Source organism: Lissotriton vulgaris, chromosome 5, assembly GCF_964263255.1.
Source record: "Lissotriton vulgaris chromosome 5, aLisVul1.2, whole genome shotgun sequence".
In the NCBI taxonomy this organism is placed as follows: Eukaryota; Metazoa; Chordata; class Amphibia; order Caudata; family Salamandridae; genus Lissotriton; species Lissotriton vulgaris.
Genome location: NC_141693.1, coordinates 1,837,863,911 through 1,837,889,934, shown reverse-complemented (window position 1 = coordinate 1,837,889,934; position 26,024 = coordinate 1,837,863,911). Strand labels below are relative to the sequence as shown.

Below are 26,024 nucleotides of genomic sequence, written 5' to 3'. Positions count from 1 at the left end.
GGGCTTTCTTCACCTTGGGGATCGTGATGAAGTTTCCATGTTCGGAACGGAGAGCTCTCGTGGGTCTATAGGGTTTGATCCACTTATTAGGATTGGGGGGCCCGAGTTGTGAAGTACCTTGTGGGCCAGACAAAGGGCCTTGAAAGTTACCCTTTCCCTGATGGGGAGCCAATGCAGCGTCCTCAGTGCTGGCTTGGCAGATGTTCTGGCCGGGGTGTTCGTTAGAATTCGGGCTGCGGCATTTTGAGCTTTTTGCAGAGTTTGGAGAGTGGATTCTGGGGATCCCAGGTAAATGGCGTTGCTGAAGTCCAGCCTAGATAAAATTAGGCCTTGGATCAGCAGGAGACGCGACTGGAAAGGTAGTAGAGGGATCACCTTCCTGCAAGATCTAAGTAGTCCGTAGCATATGCCGGCCGTCTTTCTTGCCTGTGTCCTAAAGGTGAGATCAGTCTCCAGCCACACTCCGAGACTCTTGACCTCCGTCTTGGGGGTGGGGGGTTCACCCAAGCAGGCGGGCCAGATGTTAGGGGGGAGGGTCGTGGTGTTACTCCCTAGGAGCAAAATCTCTGTTTTGGAGCCGGTTAATTTAAGGGCAGAGTCACTCATCCACTGATGTATGTTGGAGAGGCAGTCGTGGAGATTGGAGGGCTCTAGCTTCGGGTGGGAGAGCGTCACCACCAGCTGTGTATCGTCGGCGTAGCTGACGATAGTGACTCCAAAGGGTGAGACCATTTCCTCCAGTGGGGCCATGTACACGTTGAACAACGTGGGGCTCAAGGATGAGCCCTGTGGCACACCACACTGGAGGGGGAGCGGCTTTCACCTTCCCAAACTTGAAAGGAGCGTTGGGAGAGGAAAGACGAGAGCCATTTCAACGCCATGTCTTTTACCCCGAAGTGCGACAGTTTTTTATTTACAAGTTTTTCGGCGACCTTACCTATCCAGGGGAGGAGTGAGATAGGTCTATAGTTGGATAGATCTGCCGGGTCTAGAGAGGGCTTTTTGAGGAGCCCTTTTACGACAGCCTCCTTCCAGTCTACTCCATTACAACGTCCTACTTCGCTGCTTCCAGCGTCCAATACACCAGGTACCCCCTCCCTCATGCCCAGATAACTTGGATGATGACAGGAGGATGAATTTAAAGAGCTTAATACAGAATGGTATGACTATATAATCCCCACACCATCATCTCCTTCTCCATTGACGGCTGTGCCACCTTCTTGAAGATATTGGAACTTCCAAAGTTTGTTTGAGAGCAGCTACGTTTGCGTGCTCCATGCTATCCAAACAAAATATAAAATATATATTTATATACTATTTGTTGGAAAACAAGGCAGCATTTGTGAGGCCTGCACAAATACCATGACACATTTGTCCTTCACTGGGAACCAAACACCCTAGGGGAGCGCCTGACTCTCTAACGGTAGTGTTGCAGAGCAGTCTGAGGCTTACTCAAGGGAGGTGGTGTGAGCTAGTAATCTCCATTTGCAGGTGCGCAAAAATTACACCCAATAATTGATTGTCCAGTCTGTACTTTGCTTTGTAAAAGTACATTTATTAAACACACATGCTCCAGTTAAATACCAAGAAGACCGAGGTTATGGTGGTCGGCAAGCAGGCAGAGTTGTGAGGCGACAAGTGGTGGCCCTCTGAACTGGGTGTGACCCCCCCCCCCCCTCTCCAGCATCGGAGATAAAAAAAATCTAGGGGTATGGCTTGATCCGACCCTCAGCTTCATGTCACACCAAGAAGGTGGCGGCTACTTCTTATGGCATCATCAGAGGTCTAAGACCTATCCTTAAATTCTTTGATGCACCCACCAGGCAACTGGTGGTTCAAGCATCAGTGCTGTCCCGGCTGGATTATGCCAGCTCGCTTTTGGCGGGTATTAGTCAGAACTCACCCGGCTTCAGCGAGTTCAAAATGCTGCAGCCAGAGTGGTGATAGGTCTGCCAAGGCGGTGCTCGGTCTCCAAATCATTGCATTCTCTCCATTGGCTCCCCGTAAACCAGAGGATTAAATTCAAGGTACTATGCCTTGCGTTTAAAATCCTCAAGGGCACGTCTCCCCAAATTCTGGAGAACCTGCTGACACAGTATGTACCCCCGCGAACCCTCAGATCGCTGGGTCAGAATCTGGCAGTGGTTCCGCGCTTCAGGCTGAGTAGAGCTGGTGGCCGCTCTTTATGAGTGTTAGCGGCGAAGTGGTGGAATTCTCTTCCTCTTCATATCCGGGCTCTTGATGACCTTTAGTTTAGACGCGCCATCAAGACCATTTTATTTGTCTAGCTCTCAAAACTGTGCTCTGTGGCCTTTCTGGTCTTTTATCGGTGTTGTGTTGTGTGTATCTTGTCAAAGCGCCAGGACGCCCCTTCGCTGGGGCAGCTGCGCGCGGTATAAGTATAAATTATATAACAAAACATAACCACTTTACAAATATACATAAGCTGATTGAATTACTTTGTGACATTGCATAACCTCTCCACCCCTCCTGCAGGGGGGTGGGTCATGTACCACCACTCCCATGTATGTCCATCTTGCCCCAATGCAATTAGTTGAAGATAACCTGGAGCGAGGGCCCTGCGCACTGGCACCATCCCAGTGGTGCCCTCCCCCTTACCTCAACAAGCATTGAACAGGAAACACCTGCCCCTGACCGAGCATCTCCTACTGACCATACGGTATGCACCTCTACATCTTAAGGGCTAAAAGTCTGTCTTCACCTAAGCGCAGTAGCAAGAATACATGTTTACGCACACTTTAGAATGACAGTACTCAGCCCATTTGGATATCTTTCAAAATGCATTGCACTTGCAGCCCCTAAAGGCATCACAGATGGTCATATGATTAAGTTGAAAATACCCTAGCTAGAGTGTCTAGCCACTTAAATCCACTTGGCTTAGGACCTCACCTTACACCACTACTTCACATTAAACATCAGTCCCTCTAAAAGAAATAACCCTTCATAAATGCATTTCAGTGCAATTACACCTTCACCTCCAGTGAATGCCTTTCCGCAGACCTCTCAGATTCAGGCCTTTAAACACCCCAACCCCTCCCCCCCCCCCCCCCCCCCCCCCCCGGAGGCAATTATCGCAACACCCTCTGCCGAAGAACAAAAGTTCAGCCCAGAAGGTGGGACTTTGCTCTTCGTGCTGTGGGGAGACTGCGCTTTGCCAGCAGCTCCCCCAGCACTTTTGCACATGTAGGGTGGTGACCCAGTTCTCCTGGGGCCACCACAAGCTATGAAAATGCTGATTTGCCCTTGCAGGCCGGTCCTGCCCTGCAAGGCATTATGGGTGTTGCCGCATATTAGATGAGCGGCTCTCCCGCTGCTCAGGGGAGAGCCGCGATGTGGCCTCTGGCCTCTTCTGGGGCCTTTTGGGGGGCCCGGACCCCCAGGTCAGTTTAGACAGCTCGGGGAGTCCACCCCAGCCTCTTATGACCTTTTGTTGTGGGCACGGGCCCCTGGCTCCTCCTTTTGGTTTTGGGGCCCAGGATCCTCCAAAGGCCTTCCTTGGAGGGCAGCGCAGGGAGCCCACTGCCGGCTCCCTGCACAACCAGCACTCTAATGTGCTGCCATGGGAGCTTGCCAAACGACCCCCCTCCTCGCCCTCCCCCCACATCCTGGAGCAGCCCCCTGGACCTGACCCACCCGAGGGCAACTGAGACCGGTGGCGGAGACCCATGTGCTTTGTCGACGGTCTTCTTAGGGGTCAAAGGTAGCCTACCTTCTGGGGGCCATATCTCAGCCCCTGGGGGTCCGATCTGCCCCATTTTCGCGTCTTGTTCCTGGTGGCGTCCCCCAACCACTGGGAGCAACTCCTGTCCCCATTCCCACCTCCCATCCTTCCCAGCCAGCTCATCTGCCCCCCCCCCCCCCCCCCCCCCCCCCCTCCTCCTGACTTCGAAAGCTTAGGTGGGTGCTGCAAATCGTCCGAAGGGGCTACTCCCTCCCCTTCGAGACGACCCCTCGAGCAATGCCACCGCAACACCACCACGTATCGGGGGATCATTTGCGGCTTCTGCAGGAGGAAGTTTCAGCCCTCTTGGCCAAGGGGGCCATTGAGCGCGTTCCTGGGCCAGAAGTAGGATGTGGTTGCTACTCACACTACTTTCTGGTACCCAAGAAGGGCAAAGGGGGCCTACGCCCTATCTTGGACCTATGGAACGTCCACTGCTTCCTCCGGAAGAAGTTCAAAATGCTGACTCTAGCTCAAGTCTTGGCTGCCCTGGACCCGGGAGACTGGATGGTAGCGTTGGACTTGCGGGATGCCTATTTCCATCTCCCCGTCCTGCCGGCCCACCGGCGCTACCTGCGGTTCACGGTAGGCCACGAGCACTTTCAGTTTACCGTGCTCCCCTTCGGCCTTACCAGCGCCCCACGGGTGTTCACGAAAGTGATGGCAGTGGTCGCAGCTCATCTGCGCAGGTTAGGGGTTTCAGTCTTCCCCTACCTCGACGACTGGTTGTTGAAGACGGGCTCGCCCCAGACAGTCGTCAGCCACCTCCAGACGACGGCAGACCTCTCCATCAATGTGCCGAAGTCACACCTATGTCCATCTCAAAAGCTCCTTTTCATCGGAGCAGTTCTCGACTCTGCGCAGTTTTGGGTTTACCCACCCGAACAGTGGGTTCGGGATATACAGGCTCTGATTCCAATCTTTCAGCCTTTATCCCGAGTTTCGGTCAGGTTGACGCTGCGCCTTCTGGGGCTGATGGCTTTCTGCATCCTTCTGGTGCATCACGCCCGTTGGCGGATGCGGGCTCTGCAGTGGGACCTGAAGTTTCAGTGGGCCCAGCATCCGGGCAACCTGTCCGACCATGTCCTGATCTTGGAGGGCACTGCGAGACCGCTGCAGTGGTGGCTCACGGACTGCGATTGGGTCAGCTGCAGATCCTTCTCCCTTCCCCAACCGGAGCACGTAGTTGTGACTGACGCGTCCCTCCAGGGCTGGGGAGGCCACATGGGAGAGGCGGTGTTCAGATGCCTCTGGACTCCGGCCGAGTCCCGGCTCCATATCAACCTTTTGGAGCTGCGGGCGATTAGTCTAGCACTGAAGGCATTTCTCCCCTCTGTCCGGGGGAGTGTAGTGCAGGTGTTCACGGACAACACCACCGCCATGTGCTACTGCAACAAACAGGGCGGGGTGGGGTCATGGACCCTCTGCCAGGAGGCTCTGCGCCTTTGGCAGTGGCTGGAACATCAGGGTGTGGCCCTGGTGGTTCAACACCTGGCAGGTTCTCTGAACACCAGGGCAGACGATCTCAGCCGCCGGTGCATGATGGATCACGAATGGTGGCGGAAGGCCTCTTTTAGCAGTGAGGAGAGCCTTGGTTAGATCTATTCGCCGCCGAAGATAACGCGCAATGTCATCAGTTCTGCGCGTTGGAATTTCCAAGGCGGCACTCGCTCGGACGCTTTTCGTCGCGAGTGGAGTTGCGGTCTGTTGTTACCACTTCTGCCCAGAGTGCTGAAGAAGATCAAGAGCGACAGGCACAAGTCATCCTTGTGGCTCCGGACTGGGCACGAAGATACTGGTATCCCGAGCTACTCAGTATGTCGGTCGATCCCCCGGTTCGTCTGCCTCTTCAGGAGGACCTTCTGTCGCAGCAGCAGGGGACGGTTCCCAACCCGAACCTGTCCAGTCTCCACCTCCATGCTTGGAGATTGAGCGGCAACAGTTGAGGCCATTTGACTTTCCTCCTGTAGTCTGTAACATCATTCTGGCAGCCAGGCGTCCCTCCAGAAAGTCGGTATACGCCTGCAGGTGGAACAGATTTGTGGCATGGTGCACAGCAAAGGCTATGGAGCCCCTCTGCCCCTCTTTCTGAGGTTCTTCTCTTCCTCCTTACTCTTGCCCAGCAGGGCTCTGCTCTGGGCACTATCAAGGGCTACCTTTCAGCCCTTTCAGCCTTTTTAAGGCTGCCTGATCAACCTTCTTTGTTAAAGTCCCCTGTTAATCTATTCCTGAAAGGCATCACACATAGTTTCCACCTGTTCCCTTCGTGATGCCTGTGGGACTTGTACCTGGTTCTTACTTTTCTGATGTGCGCTCCCTTTGAGCCACTTCACAACTGTCCTATCCGCCTTCTTACCTTGAAGACTGCTTTCCTGGTTGCCATCACCTCTGCCAGGAGAGTGATTGAGCTCCAGGCTCTATCCTCTAAACCTACTTTCCTTTCTGTCCATGCGGACAAGGTTGTCTTGCAGAAAAAGCCCTCTTTCCTGCCCAAGGTAGTCACAGCCTTCCACATCAGGCAGTCCATCACCTTGCCCACCTTCTTTCCGCCTCCCTCAATTGAGGAAGAGCGGCTCCACCGTCTAAACCCAAAACGTGCGCTTTCATTCTATTTGGATCGCACACGCCAGTTTGGGGTGGATGACCAACTGTTTGTTGGTTACATGGGCGCTAAGAAGGGACGGGCGGTGCACAAACGGACCATCTCTCGGTGGATCGTGTTGTGCATCCAAGCGTGCTACTCCTTGGCTAAAAAGGAACCTCCTGCTGGGCTGAGGGCCCATTCTACTCTGGCCACAGCGACTACTAGTGCCCTGGGCCGGGGAGTCCCCTTGCAGGACATTTGTCAGGCAGCTACGTGGGCCTCGCTGCACACGTTCGCAAGACACGACTGCCTGGACAGCCAAGTCTGGAGGGATGGCTTCTTTTGCCGTTCCGTTCTCCAGGACTTTCTGGTGTGATTATTGGTTCACAGACCCACCACCGGGGTTGGCATTGCTGGGGTATCTATTCTAAGGTAAGGAATCTATCACGAACTTGTCTCTTTCAGATGCACAAGTTACTACTTGTGTAACGATATATCTGTAAGAGACATTAGTTGGTGATAGATTCCTTACCGACCCACCCATCCTCCCCGTTCTGCGAACAAATATCTAGGGTTACGGTCATCCCCTTTCAGGACCCTAGTTTCAATGGCACCAGTGTTGGTTTTAGCATAGCTCTGAGTTTCTGGCGCGGAAAAGCTGTGTCTAAGAACTGATGTCAGCTCGCGGAGGCGGCGTCCAAGTACTCGGGCGTCATCACGTCGCCGACGACTGACACGGAGCCGCTACCGACGCGCAAGGGTACTGATACACAAAAATTTCCGGATCAAGTCTGACGCCTGGGAATATTCTAAGGTAAGGAATCTATCACTAACTATTGACTCTTACAGATATATCGTTACACAAGTGGTAACTTGTGCTTCACATCTGCGTCACTGGACTTTAGTGCGTGTCTGGAATCTATGGGCCTTGTGGAAGTTACTCTAGCCATGGGTTCCACCTTCCCATAAGGGAATACTGAAGTGAAAAACAGAGTAAAACACTGACTTTGCCTGGCACGTTGCCTTCCAGTGTATAAAGTCTATTACATGTCACCACCCGTTTCTGCTTAAGTCCTGCACACCATTCACTCTGTAGCTGCTCCTGGACTGCGCACGCTAGGAATCTCCCCTGCGCAGCCCCTACACATGTGCGCACACACATGTGCACATGGGCCTGCATGTAACCAGCGAGGTGCCCCATACTCCAGCTGCTGCGCAGTAGCCTAGTCCAGCCAGGCGGACACCAGTAATATCTCCATGCAGTCTCCTTAATTATGAGTTTACTGTGGATGAGTCCCAGATTATGAGGCTCCCCCACAGTAAAAGCTCAACAATTGGGTGCTCAAAAAGCAAAATCTGGGAGGCCCTTAGTGTCAGAACCACCTAACGCCATTTAAAATAAACTTTCCAGAAGAGTGTCTGCTCCATGCCTATCGAGGACTAAATTTGGCAAGGTCTACAAATGCCACCAGATTTTTGGGAGCAAATCTGGACTCCATAGCTAACATAGCCTGTCCCACTGCAGAAAGGCAGCAAAAGTTCATTGTATTGGCCAAAGCCATTCAGAAAAAGGTCTTCTGTACAACTTTACAAGTCCATGTTTGGAATGTTATCTTAATTTGTTCCGCTAGTTCCATTCTGCAGACTATAAATATGACCTCTGCAGGAGCAATTAAGCCTTCAAGGGACACAAGTCACAGGATGCTTCAAAGATATCAACATAACATTGATTATGGTCAAAAGCCTAATTTGATGGACTCAAAAGTAACCTTTCTTCCTTAACTAGCTCTGCTGGTCATAACCACTGATGCCTCTTTGGAAGGATGGGGTGCATATCTTCAAGATCTGCAGGTCCGTGGCAAAGGGCAACCACCTAATCTGAGTTCTCTTATCCATCTCCTAAAGCCACATGCAGTCCATTTGGCTATCTATCTCCCTAGAATACAACAATGCACTATCTGAACCAGCAGGGAGGTACCAGATCTCTAGTTCTCTCACAAGAACAGAACATTTGGAATTGGACCTTCGAGCATGGTGTTCACCTACGAGCTGTACACGTCCCAGGGAAGTAGAACCACATAGCGGACACGTTACGCAGATTGAAATCGGCCTGTCATGAGTGGGAGCTAAATCAAGAAATGGTTGACCACATATACTCCCAGTGGTGAACACCCAATCTCTCTTTTTGCAAACCCACAAAAAGCTATATGCCGATACTTTACAAGCTGACTTCGCCTTTGGGGATCATGTGGTAATGCGTTTTCGATGGCATGATACGGAATCTTTGCTTAAGCCTCTCGGTCCTTCCCCCTGATCCCAAAGGTGCTCACTAAAATGAACATTCTTTCGTGAGGAATTGACCTGGGACTTTTTCGTTGACCTAAAAAGGACATTAACTTGTTTTAATGTTAGGAAGAACGATGTGTTAAAGACTTGCAATGACCTTAATTTCTACTATGAAAGCCTTGAGAAAGCCTAGGTCGCACTGACCAGAGGGCAACACATTTGTCTGCTGTTTTGCTACTTCACCTCCAGAGCCCCAATAATAAAAGTATGTATGAAGACCATGCCATGTAATAAAGATTTTTCTTATTTATTTTATTTTGAAAGTTTTATATAGCGCGGACAAGATCTTTTCAGATATCAGAGCGCTTTACAGAGAGGGGTACATGAGGGAGCATAGTCAGACAAATATATCATTAGATCAAACAGTACAAATAGGTGGCTGCAAAGCCAATCATGTGAGTAATAAGACAACTAATGCAAATAAGCAAAGGAGTGAAACATGTGGGGTCAAACATGTAGTACAGATCGGTGCAGAGTATTAACAGAGTTCGAGATAATAGTTCAAGTGTATTTAGCCATGAGGATAGCTTTTACTTCATTTTTAAAGAGTGTAGTGGAAGAGATAAGCCTGGTTTCGGGAGGGAGTGAGTTCCAGATCCTAGGCGCCATTCCTGAGAAGGAGCGCTTATGTTTTTTCCTTCCGGAATCTTCGAGGTTTCAGCAGAAGATTGTTTGTGCCTCTAGTGTTTCTAGCTCCGCCAGAGATTGTCAGTTTCTGAGCGAGGTAGCCGGGTGAGTTTAGGTGTACCGCCTTATGTGTCATGCAAGCGATTTTCAGATGTATTCTTGCTTCAAAAGGCAGCCAATTCAGGGATTTCAGGTCAGGGGTAATATGTGAATGTTTTTTTGATCCAGTGATGAGTCTCGCTGCAGCGTTTAGAGAGGCTCTTGGGGGTGCCGTTGTAGTTTGGGGGGAGTCCGCAGAGGGCGATGCTGCCGTATTCAATTCGGGGGATGACTAGTGCTTGTACTGCGGTTTGGAAGTCTTTGGCTGGGAGGAAGGGTTTGGGTTTCCTCAGAGTATTGATCTGGAAGTTCGCTCCCTTTGTTGCCTTGCTGATATGTTGCTGGATGTTGAGATTGGTGTCAAGTGTTATGCCTAAAGATTTTGCTGAGTCCACGATGGTGGGTTGGACATTGAGTGCAGTTAGGTGTTTGAGCCAAATTTGAGTGGTGGAGATCTTCGCTGGAGGTGAGATCAGAAGGAACTCTGTTTTCAGGGCATTGAGTTTGAGATGATTATCGGCAAGCCAGGATTGGGTGCATCTGATCGTTAAGTTCAAGAGCAAGATGTCTTTGGGGGACTGTAATTTGAGATAAAGTTGGGTGTCATCAGCGTACATGTGAAAGTGCACATCGGATGCTTGTAGCAAGGTAGTGAGAGGTTCCATGACTAGGTTGAACAGAGTTTGGGATAGAGAGGATCCTTGGGGGACGCCTAGCGTTACAGGTATTGGCGATGACATCAAGTTATTATTCTTGAATTTCTTCGACCTGTTGTGAAGAAAGGAAGTGAACCATTTGAGAACAGTTCCAGATAAACCCATTCTTGTGTTTAGTAGTTCTAATAAATTCTCATGTTTAACGGTGTCGAATGCTGAAGAGAGATCAAGAAAGATGAGGAGGCAGGTGTCGTTTTGGTCTAGCATTTGAAGTGCGTCGTCAATTATGTGAGTCATAGCAGTTTCTGTGCTGTGCCCTGCTCGGAAGCCTGACTGGTGAGGGTTGAGGAGATCGAATTGCTCAATGTGTTTAGTCAGTTGTAGTTGTGCGCATTTTTCCAGCAGTTTGGCGAGAGTGGAGATATTGGTAATGGGACGATAATTGTTGTCAGAGGGGTCGGCTGTTGGTTTCTTTAGTAGAGGTGTGACTTGACCAACTTTGAGGGAGTCAGGTATGCTTCCTTGTTGGAGAGAGCTGTTGATAATTTTAGTCCAGAGAGGGAGAAGCAAAGGGATAAAGTCTTTTACTGCGGTAGCAGGAAGGGGGTCCGTGAGGTGATTGGATGGTTTCAGGGTGCTGAGCAGTTTGCCAATTTCTTTTTCCGAGTATGTGCCAAAGGTTGACCATTAGCATTGTTTTTTGGTTCAGTGGATGCTAGGCACTGGGGTTTGGAGTAGAGACTTGCGTCAATGAGAAGATCGCTCTTTATGTTGTCAGTTTTTTGGATAAAGAAAGCAGCGAAGTCTTCACAGGAGGGTGCCTCACGCACAGTGTTGACTGGTTGGGGTTGATCCTTGGATTGTGTTCTGATTAGCTCAAACCGTTTTCTCGGGCTGTTTGTTGCTTGGTCGAGCTGAAGGCTGAAGAAGTCTGATTTTGAGCGTTTTATTTTCCTGAAGTAGGCGTTTATCTTTTTTTTCAGATCTTTTAGGTGCATTGCAGAGGGCGCTGATCTCCAGGTACGCTCTGCCATTCGCATGTCTCATCTATCCTCATTGAGACTCCCGTCGTACCATGGATTGGAGATTTTAGTAGAGGTTCTTTTTAGCTGCATAGGTGCAGCCTCATTAATTATTGAGGTCATAGCGTTGAGATAGTGTTAGTCAGGGTTTGAACGTCCGTAGCGCCAGTCGGCGGGAGTAGGAGATTGCAACTGTTAGGGGGCAAAGAGCCTGGGTTGAGTTTTTTCATGTCTCTTTTCCAGACTTTGGGCTTGGAGAGTTGAGCCGGGTTAACTTTAACTTTTTCATTGATGAAGAATGTGACAATATGATGATCTGACCAGTCACAGGGTTGGATGGACTCGAGTTGGATAGAGTCCTCTTTGGAGATTCTCGTGGGTCGGGCTGTTGCATATTTGGGTGAGGTTAAGGGCATCGAGGAAGTTTTTAAGACTGTTTACCACCGCGTCCTTGCGATCGTTCCAGTGGAGGTTGAAGTCACCAAGGTATATTTGGGTGTGCTGCCGTCCGGAATTGGTTGAGATCATGTCCATGATTTGTTGGGCAAAGGTGAAGTTGTCCCTGGGTGGGTGGTAAATGCTGTTAATAGAGCATATCGGTTTGCCCGCACTGATAATGTCGAGGCAGATGTATTCCCAGGATGTTGGGGATGGTAGGGAGGTGGAATTGACTTTCAGAACAGAGAGGTTGTTCCTGTAGATGCATGCAATTCCACCACCTATTTTGCCTGATCTGTCGAGCCTGATAATGTGGTAATTGGGAGGAACGAGAATGTCCATTACAGGTGTCGAAGATTCAGTTAGCCAGGTTTCATCGTGGGAATGGTGAGGTGTGGGGTGGTTGTGTGATTTTGGGGGGCTGGGTCATAGGAGCGGAGAAGGGTGAGTGTGTTTGGGTCAGAAGTAGGGTTGTGGGTGCGACGAGGGCGGTTGTTGCGATTGCAAGCTGGGATTGAGGTCAGGTTGGGGGAGAGTTGAGCGAAAGAGTTAATCGGAAGGGTGTGGGACATGTTGGGCGGGGAGGTGTAGTTGTGTGAGGGGTTGCAGGGGCGACTAGGGGGACGAAGGCAGTTGCTGCGTCTATGAGCAGGGATTGACGCCCGGTGTGGGGCGTGATGATTGGGGGAGTCAGCCGGAGTGGTAGGGGACACGTTGGGTGGGTGAGGGGTGTATGGGGTGTGTGGAGAGTAGTTCTTTAATGATGTGTATGTCTTCTTTGATCTGACTGAGGGTGGCCATGATGATGTCCATCGTGGGGTAGGTGGTGGAGGTGGGGTGACAGTCAGAGGTGTATGACTGACCAGGGAGTTCGCGTGCAGGTGGGAGAGTGGGCTGGTGTTCAAGCAGGGCTGTGTTGTGTTAGTGTATGAGAAGGTGTTAGGGAGGGGAGAGGTTTTGGGCGGGAGGGGTGTGGATGAGGTAGGGAGGAGATTGGTGGTCAGAGGGAGGGCATTAATGGTAGGCGGGGGGGCCAAAGTGTAGGCTGGAAGACTGATAGTAGTGGTAGGGGTGTAGGAAGGGTAATGGGGGCTGAGAGTAGGAGGGGAAATGGGGTTGGAGATGGTCCTGTTGTGGGGAGTTAAATTAAGAGAGGAGGTGTGTTCTGCATAGTTGGTAATGGGGTAGCGGGGACTGAGAATGGGGGGGGGATATAGGGGGGGGGATCTGTCGATATACTTGTTGTCGTGGTACTGGGCTAGGTTAGGTGTGTTGAGGGTGGGAGCTGTGCTGTCAGGGGTGAGCGGAGTGTTAATGTCAGCTGTAGGTGTGGGAGGAGTGTTGATAAGTGTGGAGGTCCGAGGGTTGGTAGAGGGGTTGGGGGTTTGAGTGGTGTATGAGGGGGAGCGATCTGTGTCTGTGTTTGAGGCGTGTTTGACAACTGCCTGGTGCTGAATTGGGATAGTGGGTGGGAGATGGGAGGTCAGGGGTGGTAGATGTGTCCCTGATTGAGGAGTATGTAGTAGCTAACTGGCGCTGAAATAGGTTAGAAGGGTTGTGGGTGGTGGGGGCTGTGAGGTCATGGCTGGTGGGACTGGAGGAGATACGAGTGTTGGTCCGTGAATTGGAGAGGTGTTCTTTGAAAGTGGGGAACAAGTTATCTAGTAGTTCCAGGTTCCTGTCTGTGGATTGAGATAGGACAATCCCGTTATTGTAAATGGTGATGGTGGCTCTGCCTGGAAATAGTTGGGATGGTGTGATGGAGAGAGTCAGGCTGTGAGTGGATTTCCTGGTGGAGGAGACGGTGAGTAAAGTGAGGAACATTTTTCTCCAAGACAAACACCGAAGCACTGTCTTCAGAATATATTGAATCAAAGAAAAAATTGCTTAATTACTGCTTAAAATACCTCTGCTATGCAAAGAGGAGCCACACCTTTATAAAAAAAAAAAAACTTATGAATACGCGGCTGGAGTGGTCCAGTGCCTAGAGCAAAAATGAGTTCGCCCATCTGAATATTCCTTCAGATTGCAGAAACCTACTCCACGCCGGAGCTTTCAGCACCAATAAGACTTACTCTCACAAATGGAAGAGAATTTGTTCATGGTGCGAACAGCAGCAAATTCACACACTGCCTCACCGAAGCTAATCTTACTTGCTGCACTTGACATGCTCCTGATTGGCTCATAACTCCATCGGGGTTCACATGGCGGCCATTTATTTTTAGGCGCTCAAACTACACAGCCGCTCTATGGTCTAGGATAATTAAGTCATTTATGAAGTACATTTTCAGGGTCATCCCACCATTCAGACCTCTACCTCCTTCGTAGCAACTCCATACTGTTCTCGTACAACACATGAAGTAGCCGTTCAGCCCATCTACAGATCCTCCTTGAAGGTACTATCCTGGAAGGTGGCTCTTTATAGCCCTCACATCGGCCTGACATGTCTGTGAGATTCAAGAACCTTTTTAACAAATTAAACACTGCAAGATTATTCTATGTACAAATCCTCAATTTATACCTAAAGTCTCCTGACTTCCATCGAAATGAGCCTTTTATTTTGAAGATTATTTTTCCGATTCATTTACCGCCAGCGAAAAGGGCTCTTCATTCTGCGGTCGTTAAAAGGTGCATTATGTTCTACCTTGATAGAACCAAGTCCTTCAGACAGACTAACCAATTGTTTATAACATATAGTGCACCAAGAACGGGTTTGCCCCTTTCCAAACAACGCTAGATTGATTTTCCCTGCAATAAGATTTTGGCAGCAGTGAAGCCATTGCAGACATCAGTCCATGCTCGGTCTACTAATGCAGTGTCCACCTCCACTGCACTGTTTGCGGGTGTGCCACTCCAAGATATTTCCAGGGCAGCTAGGTGGAAGAGTGTGCATACCCTTACTCAGCTTTACTGGTTCGATTCTGCTCCTCAGACAGAAGTAGCAGTGGGCCAGGCAGTCCTAAGGCATCTTTTTCCAGTAAAGGTGAATTATCGCCATCCTTTTCTTTTTTTTTTCTGCACATTGTTTTTATTGAACTGTTTTTTTCAAGCTTGAGTTTCTGATATAGTAACAATTGTGTATGTTATGCTGGCAGATTAGTTGGTAGCTTTTGTGTGCATTTCAGTTATTCGCAACTTTAAAAAAAACACACACCACTAAACTCACAATGTGACACACAACTAAACTCACAATGTGTATCACGATTGCTTGATCTCATTTAAGCATATGAAGTTTGTTACTGGAGTAAGTAAATTAGTTATCTTTAACACCATCGCCGCTGCACCCATTCCCCCCCAGTGCTGAACTTTTCAGATTTACATAGTTTCATGACGAGCTGGGCTCGTCATCAGTGTGCGAGGAGGCTACACCATGACGAGCCCAGCTCGTCATGAGTGTGGAAGGGGTTAACTATAGTTCTCCAGTATTGGGGGGGGGGGGGGGGGGGGGGTTGCAAAGGATGTTGCCGCCTGATTAGAATAGACCAGACTTCTGTCTCAGCCAAATTGACTATAATAGACTAGAATAGAAAGGCATACATTCTTTTTTGCTTTATATTGATCTTTCTACTACTGTTGTATGGTATTGTAATGACAATATTCTTGTGGATCGCGTAAGTAGGGTTTATATCTATATAACAAAAGGAATAGAATACAACATATGGTACCGGGGACTCCCATTTAGACTCTGGGTGATTATTCAAACCTCTGAATCTGAGTCCAATACTGGAAAACTATAGTTACATTTTCTTCTCTTGTACATGATTTAATTGCGCAAAACCAGCTTACACGGTCTGGTGCTTTATTATAGTATCCCATACCAAATACACCAGTTACTAATTTGAAAGTTTATCCTTAAATGTGTTCCAGTACCCTCCACTTGTGAAGAAACCATAACGTTGAATGCCATGATAGACAAGTAAATACACTTCAAAACTTAAGATCAGGTAACATGGACGTTGGAAAATGTGTGCATTGCAAAAACGTACTGGTTACAAAACGAGTATTGTATTGATGGTCCTATCCTGTGACTTTAAATGATTCTAGGATGTGGAAATCTGCATGAACCCAGCTAAGAAAGTCTCTCCAATAGCTCTAGTCTCAGACTAATTTTCTTCACTCCGGCTAGTCTTGAAACCTGCCAGTGCATGGTTTCCCCCTCAATGTAGATAATGCCCTAAACCACTCTGAGCTAACCTATTGCTTTGTTTATTTTACATCTTAGTAAAAATCACAACTTTCTGATCTGGGCCTATTGTTGACTTAACTTTACAAACACAAGCTTAGAAAACCTCACTTTCAAGCCGTTCTACTAATTAGCTCTGCAAAACGTTTCATTGTTAAAACTGTTCGGAACATTCTTGGTTATCTTAAAACTACGATTTATTATATTTAACGAAAATGCATCAAAGGAAATTTTGTACTACATCAACACAACTGGCAACGTGTACTAATGTTTGAATGTGTAAAATTCCATCTTCAACCTTTTGACTTATTTTGACACAAATTCCCCATTGACAGCATTATTTGAGACCAGATACCAGTATATGGGGAATGTGGTTTTCAAATTGGTGGTAGATTGTCAGAATGACATTGGCTATATCGGTTGGAAGATGGAAAGGAGGGGGCAGCAAATGACCTGTTGATGTAGACTTTGGAAGATGCCATTTTATTGATGCGGATTTATTGGGAGGTAGGGAACAGTTGAGCCTAGGTTATAATGCAAGTAGGTTGGGGGGGGGGGGGGGTGCGAGGGAACGGGGATTACTCTTACTCTGTTGTTGTCTTACTACTTTGAATAGTTTGAGAAATATGAGATCCTAAAGAAATTGATTAGATGGTTTTTCAGTGTGTAATACTCTTGTTTCTTTGCAGATCGGTTACCATTGGGACAAAGCTCAAGACCCCACTGGATCTCCAATCTTTTGAAAACTCCCGGAAGTGAGGAGTGTGCACGGATGCTGAATGTTTGGGAATGAGAGGGTGAGTGAGTGAGGCTTGGAAGACACCACATCGAAATCCCGTCGCAGCAACACGGTGAAAGGAAGCAAGCACTGAAATATACCTAACATCTGCTCTCGTCGGAGGAGGAGAAACATGGACCGATGTTGCAAACGAGAGCAGCCTTTCCTTCTGTGTACGGAGAGGCTGGCCATTTGGTCTTGTGACCAGGTTAGAGCCGAAGTGACTGTTGCTTTTGTTTCACGCCTGGCCTAATGCTACTGAAGTGGTAGCCTGGGTGTGTATTGCGGCTCCCGTCACCTTCCCACGCCCTGCTATTGGTGCTGAGGGGAAAAGAACACCCAGACTGTACTGGAGTGGAACAGTTTCAGTCCAGGAGTGAGTGTGTATGAGTGAGGTGGTATCCACATTCTCGGCTTCGTCATTTGCAGTTTACCTTTCCTAAGGTGACAAAGGTTAGCAGTTGCATTTCATGACGAAAATTTTCTCAAACAGCACAAGAGATGTAAAATTAAGTTTGATCGTGGAAACGTTCAGATGCTTGTAATGGCAGCACCTTGGGAACACCTGTCTATCTTCCTTAACAGAACTGTGAATGACCTGAAAACAATCTTTGTTCATTTAAAGATGAAATTGCAGACTTAAAATGTTACCATCAAATGAGCAATTTCGGACTTGACGAATACAAAGTGCCCTGAATTGGCAACAACTCTGTACATCTGGGAAGGGTAGAGAGGGATGAGCTCTACAGCATTTCACACAAGAAAAGCCCTAATACCCACAATATTGTGCCAAAGAGTTTGAAACTGGACTTTCAGGTAATATTTTGGATTCAAAATGAGCATAAATTTATTGTTCAAACAAAAAAGGGGGCTGAAGTGGGTACAACGCCATGAACTCATGTGGCCTTTTCCCTGCTTTTATTGGATTGAATGTGGTATTAGGTCTCTTGGTGCACTAAAACGACAGGCAAGAAATATAAATATATATATAAATATAGCGACGTGCGCTTACATGAAACGGCACTTGTAAAAGGTTCTATTTTTCCACTGCAGGTGAAAATTAATAAAATGATGTCACGTCCCCCTATACCTTTTTGTATCTTTGGTCTTTCGGAGCAGACCCAACACTTTTTTATTTTTTATTTTAACTGTGTAGCACGAGTGGTGCAGGTTTGATCCCCTGTCCTTAATGTTTTTCATTGAGTTCGCCATTCTAATAAAAATATGGAAGGTAATTCTTGCTTTTGGGGCTCAACTCTGTTCTAAAGAACCATAAGATGTAGATGTCACAACGAAATAACTCTTGCAGCTATTTTCCTGCTGCTCGCAGTATAAACCTTTTCCAAAGTTGCTGGTGCGTATTGAGGTAATCGTTTTCTGAGGTGGTTTCAGTGGCTGGTGGGCGTACATATGCAATGGAGCAGTTTAAATAGCCTCCCCCTGCCCTGCCTAAATTTCCCTCAGGTGACCCTGACTGTTGCCCGTACATTCTGCGGCGTTCCTAGCTCTTGTACAGGGTATCAGATGTGCCTTCAAGAGCCAGGTTCAGATCCATACATGTGCTGCTCAGAGCCAGTAACAGCGTCCGATGTCTAAAAAGAATGGATGTTGAGAAATGGATGATCTGTGCGGAGTACAGCAGATGCTAGACTCCACTGCCCATCTGGGACAGGCCCTGGCTCATAGTTCTACTTATGCCTTTGGACTTTTTTTGTTTTGAAAGGTTTTCGGGAGGGGTGGGAGGAAATGAGATTTGGGAGGAATTCCTTTAAAGCCATTCCTGAAGTCTGGCATGCATAGGCTCAATAAATGCTGCCTGTTCTGTCCTTTGTGGGCTGTGGCTAGCAGGAGAATAAAGCTCACTCAGACTAGTTTCAGTCCACTGTGTCTTGTCTTTTATTTCCTCGTCCTCCATAAGCGTTTTAGGACTAAACGGAAGTGCTCGAAGTAATGGACCACTCCATCAAAATGAATGTTTAGATTTGAACGCCACTGCTGGCTGTAGTTTTTCAGATAATTTATCTGGTGCTCTGTCTGTTTTTCGACCTCATATTTGTGTTTTTTACCTTTCAGTTTGTCATGGGAGTTCTGTGGGGTTTGGATTAAAATACTGACCGCTTTCCCTTCACTGCTCAATTGAAGTATTGATACTTGCGCACTAAATTGGATGAGACTAAAGTTACCAAGCCCACTCACCATTTTACTAAATCGATAACTATTTGCCAAGCATCTAAAACATGGTAAAAACAAATTCCACACTTTTGTTAAACGTTCGTTGGGTATAGTCTTGGCACTTAATTATTGTTATGCGTGTACCACAGCTGCAGTAGAGGCTGTGAACTGGTGACATTAATACAGTAGTGCAATTTGCTAATGGACCGGCACCACACATTTTCTCTACCTTCGAAATGAAGCTGCTCTATTTTTGTTTCACATTTTTTTTCCATTGCTCAATATGCAAAAGGAGTGATTCTTGATTAATAAATGCTACATTTAAGCAATTTTCCAAGCAGACCTTTTAGGCACCATGATCTTATTGCTGAAGTAGGCTGTTCTCTCACCCACATATGTTTTAATTAGTAGCTGTTGGTGTATACTGTACAGGTATCAATCTTCAAGGCTTATTTTATAAATCTGTACTTTGAATGCAAGATCAAGATGGCTAAAGGCTACTTTTCCTGTTGAACTTAATTTTATAAAGTGCTTAAATGCATGTGTATGTAGTGACCGAATGACCTAAAGAATAGTGTCCCCGTTTACCTCGGGATGACTCATATCAAGGATGCACTTGGGTGAAGAGTGGAAATACCTGCGGACTAGACTAGGCTCTGTAGGGTGAGGTGTCTGTGGCAGGGGTGTAACCCATCCTAAAGAGCAATGGGATTTGATGCCTGTGCCTCTTCTTGGAACCTGCTCTGACACTAAGGGTTCCCTCTCAGCCAAGTGTTGGGACTACCCTTGTTAATGTTCACTGTCTAGCCTTACCTACTAATCCTGTATGTTCTAGTTAGCAGTCTTTCTCACAGCGACCTTGATTTTTTTTCATCTGAGTTTTTTTTTTTTGTTACTGAAAGATGACCTATAAAACCGGCTAGGGTGAACCTGTGCTTTGCTGAGGTTTTGAGCTCTGTAACTTCTAGAATGTTCTGAGTGAAAATGCAGTTGTCTCTTCTCAAAAACAAAGCTGGACAATCCTTAGTTAACTGGAGAAAATTAACAAGGAGGACAATACAGCAAAATTCTTTGGGCTAACTGGGGTACTCCAACATTTTATCTTTCTTAGATTCACATTCCCTGTTGTCAAGCGGACTGCCTGGCCGTTCTAAACACTGCAAAATACATTATTGGCAAACAATAGTATTTATTTCGATGTTCACTTGAAAACAAGACTGACTTGAGCTAGTGAGATGTGAATGTACTGAACATTCCACTACCTCAAAGGCCAGTCTAGTTCAGACATTACCATGGGTAGTGAGATTGGGCAGTGTCAATCCTTTTGAATTTCTTCAGTTAAGTATAATTGTTAGATTGTCTTAATGTTTGGTGTATGTGCTGCTGTAGATCATAGTCCTGTTATAGAGTTGGCCTAAAAATAATTCAAGTTCTTCATTAGAGAAATGCCTCCTTTTTTGGAAGCCACTTGTGATACCTCTCCTGGAGCCCAAAGAACAGCAGGATATACTGTACCCTAGTCACTAGAGGACTGGGGAACTAAAGAAGTCTGCCGCTTGCTTTGAGAACCATCCAAGAATGACTGGCAGGGTCCTTCTGGACGGTAGCTCACATGAAAATGACACGTTTGTGGCGAGGTTATTTAACACATTTAAGTTTCTGTGGTGGGATTAGCCTCTGCAAAATGATTTCAGCACCAATGGGATGTGAGGTGGGTGCACTACACTGTCATGAAGTGCTAATATTTACAGTTTGCAACTGTCACCCAATTTCAATTTTGAAACTTCAGCAACTGATTGCAGGGCTTTTCTGATAGACTTCTAATTGCATATTCCTCTAGAATATTCCCTAGGTGTCTGACTGAATCCAAAAAATCTTGAGCACAGTAAGTGGTGTTGAGGCTTGGCATTTGTCAGAGGGGATGTTGCTGCACCACCCCAGCACATTGTAGTGGCATATCATGGAGCAAGAAAAGCTGTCTGAGAGCAGCTTCGGGAGTGTCCCCAAGGCGACCATGTCAAAGTCACTATTGACACAAACAACCCATCGGGTGCCAGTCAGCGAATGAATAATACTCTTAATCACTATAGCCACTATAAACAAATCAGACACCATGGATACAGGGTATACTTCTCCAGATCCTGCCGAAAACTTTTTTCTCTAAATGAGGAGTCTGAAGAGACAGACCCACCCAGTGGTAGTAGCGCTGACGGCTGCGAGGATTCTTCAACAAGTAATGGAAGCCAACAAGGCAGCCAAAAGCAACCGAGGAGATCAAAAAGGGTGTCGGGAGGGCGTAGAACCAAACTACTTGTGGATACGGATGAGGAACAACCACTGAAATGGGATTACTCTGATACAATGCCCCACACTATGACCGGAGAGCAAGACTCTAACACCGAGAGTAAGAAATCCCAGGGGGCTGAGAATGCTAGTAAGGATCACAACAACTCAACGGAGCCAACACTGGCAATGATTTTTCACTCCCTGAACTCTTTTCAAAAATAAGTCACGGCTGAGAGTCGGATTGCCTGGGCAGCAGGAAAGAAACTCCAAGGATCAGTGCGGAAGGTTGGAAAAACTTGCACAGACATTGCAGAGAGACTGAATATGGTGGAAACACGGACGGAGATATTGGAAAATACTGTGGAAACACTTAAAACACAGGTGACTTCACATGGTAGCACGGTCACAGATATAATGTGGAAGCTAGAAGAGGCAGAGAACCGCCAAAGGCGGAATAACTTAAGGGTTCTTGGCATCCCAGAAAATAGCGAGGGGACGGATATCAGGGCATGCACCATCACCCTTTTCTAAAATGCGTTCCCCGAATTAACACAATGGGACTGTGATAAAGAAATACAGCGGGTGCATAGATTTATTTGTTCACTCCCAAAGCACCCTAGAGGAGACAAAACATTTCTCTGAGTCATCCTTGTTTTCTTTCTTAATTTTCTACTAAGACAGGCGGTGTATGACTTGGCGAGACCTACTAAAAAGCACAACTGGGGGAGTTTTTTCTTTTTTCACCAAGCCTGACTTTGCTCATGCGACAGTAGAGGGACGATTGCGACTGCGGCAACTGATCATGCCCTTTCAAAATGCTGGGGCTACCGCCTTTCTACAAAACCCGGCCAAACTAAGTTATTTCACGGGGCAAGACAATATTTTTTACGTCTGAAATACAGGCAGAGCAGGCTTTGAAAACTATTTCTGAGAAAAGTGGGGTGGCAGGGGAATAGTTATCAATAAATTAACAAATGAACAGCACAATAAGATGCACTTAATGCCATTGATGTATAATAAAGTACAATGTGATGTAATTTAGGATTGATCCTTTTAGGTTAGACCGGGAGCATGGGTGAATTGAGGGGTAAGTGGTGGTGTGGCGTGTGGGTGAGGTTGGTCAGACGTCATCACACAGGCATGTGGCTTGAATGATTTAAAGAAACGTCAGAAGGCAGCGGAGCGTTTTAAACTATCTGGTGCAAACATTTGTCTGCAGGAGACACATTGAGGGGTCACAACAATATCCACTTAAAACACTCGGATACCGACTTATCTCTACCACAACACAAGGGTCCGGCCCTAGGGGGTGGCCATCTTTGCAAAAGGAGGGGGGAACATTTCCTGTGCTCAATAGGGGATAAATTGGGACGATATGTGATAGCAGAGTGCTGCTATAATAATGGGAGAAACAAGATGACAATATCCACTATATATGGCCATATTAGTGACGACCCGGACATACTTAATTATGTCTCCAATGAACTGGTACATTGGCCTCTCCCTTTTAATAGTATGTGGAGACCTAAATATTCACCTGCCAGGGGATTGGTCCACAAGCTCAGAATTTAAATACCAGTTTAGAAAACTAAAAGCATTCCAAGCTTTAAAAGATGTGTGGGCTGCATGCCTTAATAGATGGCTGGTCGGAGAAACACCCTGGTGATCCTGGCTATACCGATTACTCGCACCCGCACTCTAGGCATGTAAGACTGGACTACATGTTCATGTACAACTCTTTAAAGTCAGCCTGCCAACTAGATAAGCTACTGAGAATCCTTTCGGATCACAATCCACTGAAACTCAGCCTTACCTGTTGCCCCGACAGTCCCTACAGTTAGCATGTGGATATTTGACTACTGAATAATGAGGAGTTTGCCAGCATATGAGAACTTCCAGCTTTTCTGGAGGATAACATGGGGTTTACCTCAATCGATGTGGTGTGGGATACGTTGAAGGCATGTGTTAGGGGAGAAACTATGAGATTCTCCTTTCAGCACCATAAAACAAAGACAGAAAATGACAGTATTAGAACAAAATCTGTGCAGATCAGAGGAGGACCTGATTAAGGCCGTACAGGAGGGAAGGGCAACAGATAGTGAAGCTAGTAGGGTGGCAATCGCTAAAAATTAAATCTCTGAAATGTTAACAGAAAAGGAGATTTATCAGCCAGCATCTGTAGACCAAAAAGTATGAGCTGAGTGAGAAGGTGGGGCATCAGTTAGCTGTTTGATGTCTCTTCTAGAGTTCGATCACATTAATAAAAGCAATTAAGGATCCAGAATGTAGTTTGAAATCAGATCCCTCAGATATTAGAAAGGCATTCCAGGGGTTTTATCAGAAACTATATCATGAGGTTGATAACGAATGTGGGGATCCCTTAACATATCTGGACCCACTTATTGGAGAGTTTGGGAACAGAAGATCAGGAACTATTAGAGCACACTCTGTTGGGAGGAAATTCTACTCTCTATGAATTCCCTAGCCAATGGGAAAGCTGTAGTATGGACTGGATTCCCACAGTTTTATGTTAAGTTTGCACCTGAAATGAGGGCTATCATGACGGAACTTTTTCAATATATTTTTCAGGGTGAGAATCCACCTAAGTCCTAGTCACTAGCTAAAATAATTTTTCCTAAGAAAAATAAAGACCCCCAGGAAATGGGTACATATCGACTGATTACCCTGATCAATGGGGATTCAAAAATATACTCTAAATTATTAGCAGCACGACTTGCCCCACTGATACATAAAATAGTCTCTGCTAGACAGCATGGGTTTGTACCGGGGCGCTCCACGGTGGATCATATACAAAGTTCTCTCTTTGATTACACGGGAACAGGAGACCCTATGGCGCTAATACTACTTGACGCAGGGAACGCGTTTGATAGGGTCTCATGGAAATTCCTGTGGGCCGCCATGTCAAACTGTGGCATTGGAGGGAGATTTATAACCGCAATCCAGCGGCTCTATGTAAATCCTATCACTAGAGTACTGATCAATGGGGTTCTGTCCGTAAACTTTCACATTACTAGGGGGACGCAACGGGGGTGTCCTTGCTCACCCCTCTTGTTCACAATTTATATTGACTCGTTCATACACAGACTTGAAAATGTGTTAATTACTCCCATCTGTGTGCGGGATCTAGATACAAAGTGTCTTGCATATGCCTACGACATTGCTATCGTTACAGAGGACCCAAAAAAAACGCAATAAACCTGATTGCAAAAGGAGCGCAAGCATTTGGTCTCTGGATATAAATTAAACTCTAGCAAGACCCGAATTGTGATCAACGGCAAGATCGTGATGAGTGACCCGAGAGTAACTGATAAAGCGACATATCTAGGGGCCATTATTAGTGCTAATGTTGAGGACATAGTTAACAACAACGTGGAGCCACTAATACTTCGAACTAAGAAAACTGATCTGATTAAACCACTTACACTTAACTATCGGTGGGAGAACTAACGTAGTGAAGATGCTTTTTTCCCCTGAGTTTTTATATCTTTTTCAGCCCGTTTGTTTAGAGTTTTCCCTTAAGTGTTTAAAAATATAGACCCCATATTGTCACGGTTCATCGGAATGGGAGTCTTGGTAACAAAAATAACATAGCAGTAGGTACAAAAGAGAAAGATAAGGCCTAGGCCTCCTTCCCTTTTTGTAGCATATCCGCCTCTTTTTGTAAAAGACCAATGCCAAGCATCAGCCAATCAGAAGAGCCTCACCCCATAGCACCCTCCTGAAGGAACCTCAGTCTCCGATTTTCTACCGCACGTGCTTAGGGAGTCTCCTTTGAGCTCTGCTCAATCTCTACTCTTTTTGAGGATTTTCTTCAGTTCTTTCTTCAGAATGGTTGGCTGTCCCTTCCAGGATGTCTGATACGAAGGCCCTTTTCAAGCCATGTTCCACCTGTGGCAAGAAAAGGTTATTTGTTGAGGACGGGCATAAAGATTGTATACGTTGCCTGTTCCCAGATCATAAGGGTGCGGACTTCAAGATCTGCTGCACCTTTTCTACCAAGACCCTCCGGGACCGTGATGGTCTGCTTATCCCCTGGCTCCAGAAAAGAGACCGTGTCCAGTGACACTGAGGATTCCTCTTCCGCTTCGTCTTCTAGAAGGTCAGTCAAAAGGGGTAGGGCTTCCCCTTCACCTTCTGTGAAGTGTCCAGTTAAGGCCTCAAGAAAGACCGTGTCCAGTGACACTGAGGATTCCTCTTCCGCTTCATCTTCTAGAAGGTCAGTCAAAAGGGGTAGGGCTTCCCCTTCACCTTCTGTGAAGTGTCCAGTTAAGGCCGAAAGACCCCCCACCCCCCCCGAGAGTGAGCCAAGGTCCAGTCGAATCTCCCCACCACGGTAGCCTTCAAAAAGCCATCTTCTCTGTCTTCTGAGAAGTCTGACAGGAGTTCCAAGCCGTTGACGCAGCAGAAGGCTGCATCGACTAAGGCGTTGAAGCCCAAGGTTAAAGTGGTACCGTCGACTGGCTCGTCGACGGTACGGTCGGCATTGTTGGGATCGTCGACAGAGGTGACAGATGTCGACGGGAACATCAACAGCGACGACTAAGATTTCGACCGTGTCGTCGACGAGTGCTTCGACGGCAACATTAACGACGACGGTAGGAGTGTTGACTGTCTTGTCATCGACAGCGTCGACGCCAATCTCGTCGTCAGCAGTTCGTCCATCGACGGTAGCTATCTCATAGACTACGTCAGCGACGGCAGGTTCACCTTTAACAGCTCAGTCGTTGAAGGGATCGTCGATGATACTGTCAACGGAGAAAATTACTTTCTTTGAAAAGAATTACCCCAGACATGACTTCTCCAAGGAGGTTTATCCCCTTGCCTCCTGCTTTGTTAGGAGGATGATGAAGATTCAGATGATGAGGATCAGGATTAGTTTGGGTATGCACACAGTCCATCCCAACTGCTGGTGAAATGTCAGGAGACCGATTCCGAGGGAGAATATCTTCAGGAATGTACTTGTCAGTCAAAAAGCTATTATCTGTTAAAAAACCATAAAAAGACATAATTGCACATTTAAGACAAAATAAAAAAAATATTTAGTGATAAAATGTCCTCAGATATTAAGTC

At 47.0% G+C, this 26,024-nt stretch overlaps 1 protein-coding gene across 1 annotated transcript in view; it reads left to right on the top strand.

Moving 5' to 3' along the window:
- Positions 1-18,352, top strand: part of KPNB1 (karyopherin subunit beta 1) — a 142,518-nt gene extending 124,166 nt beyond the window's left edge. Inside the window, exon 22 of the mRNA XM_086924307.1 lies at positions 16,387-18,352. Coding sequence (XP_086780433.1) covers position 16,387 — 1 coding nt within the window. The 3' untranslated portion in view covers positions 16,388-18,352. The remainder of the gene's footprint in view (positions 1-16,386) is intronic.
- The last annotated feature ends 7,672 nt before the right edge of the window (positions 18,353-26,024 follow it).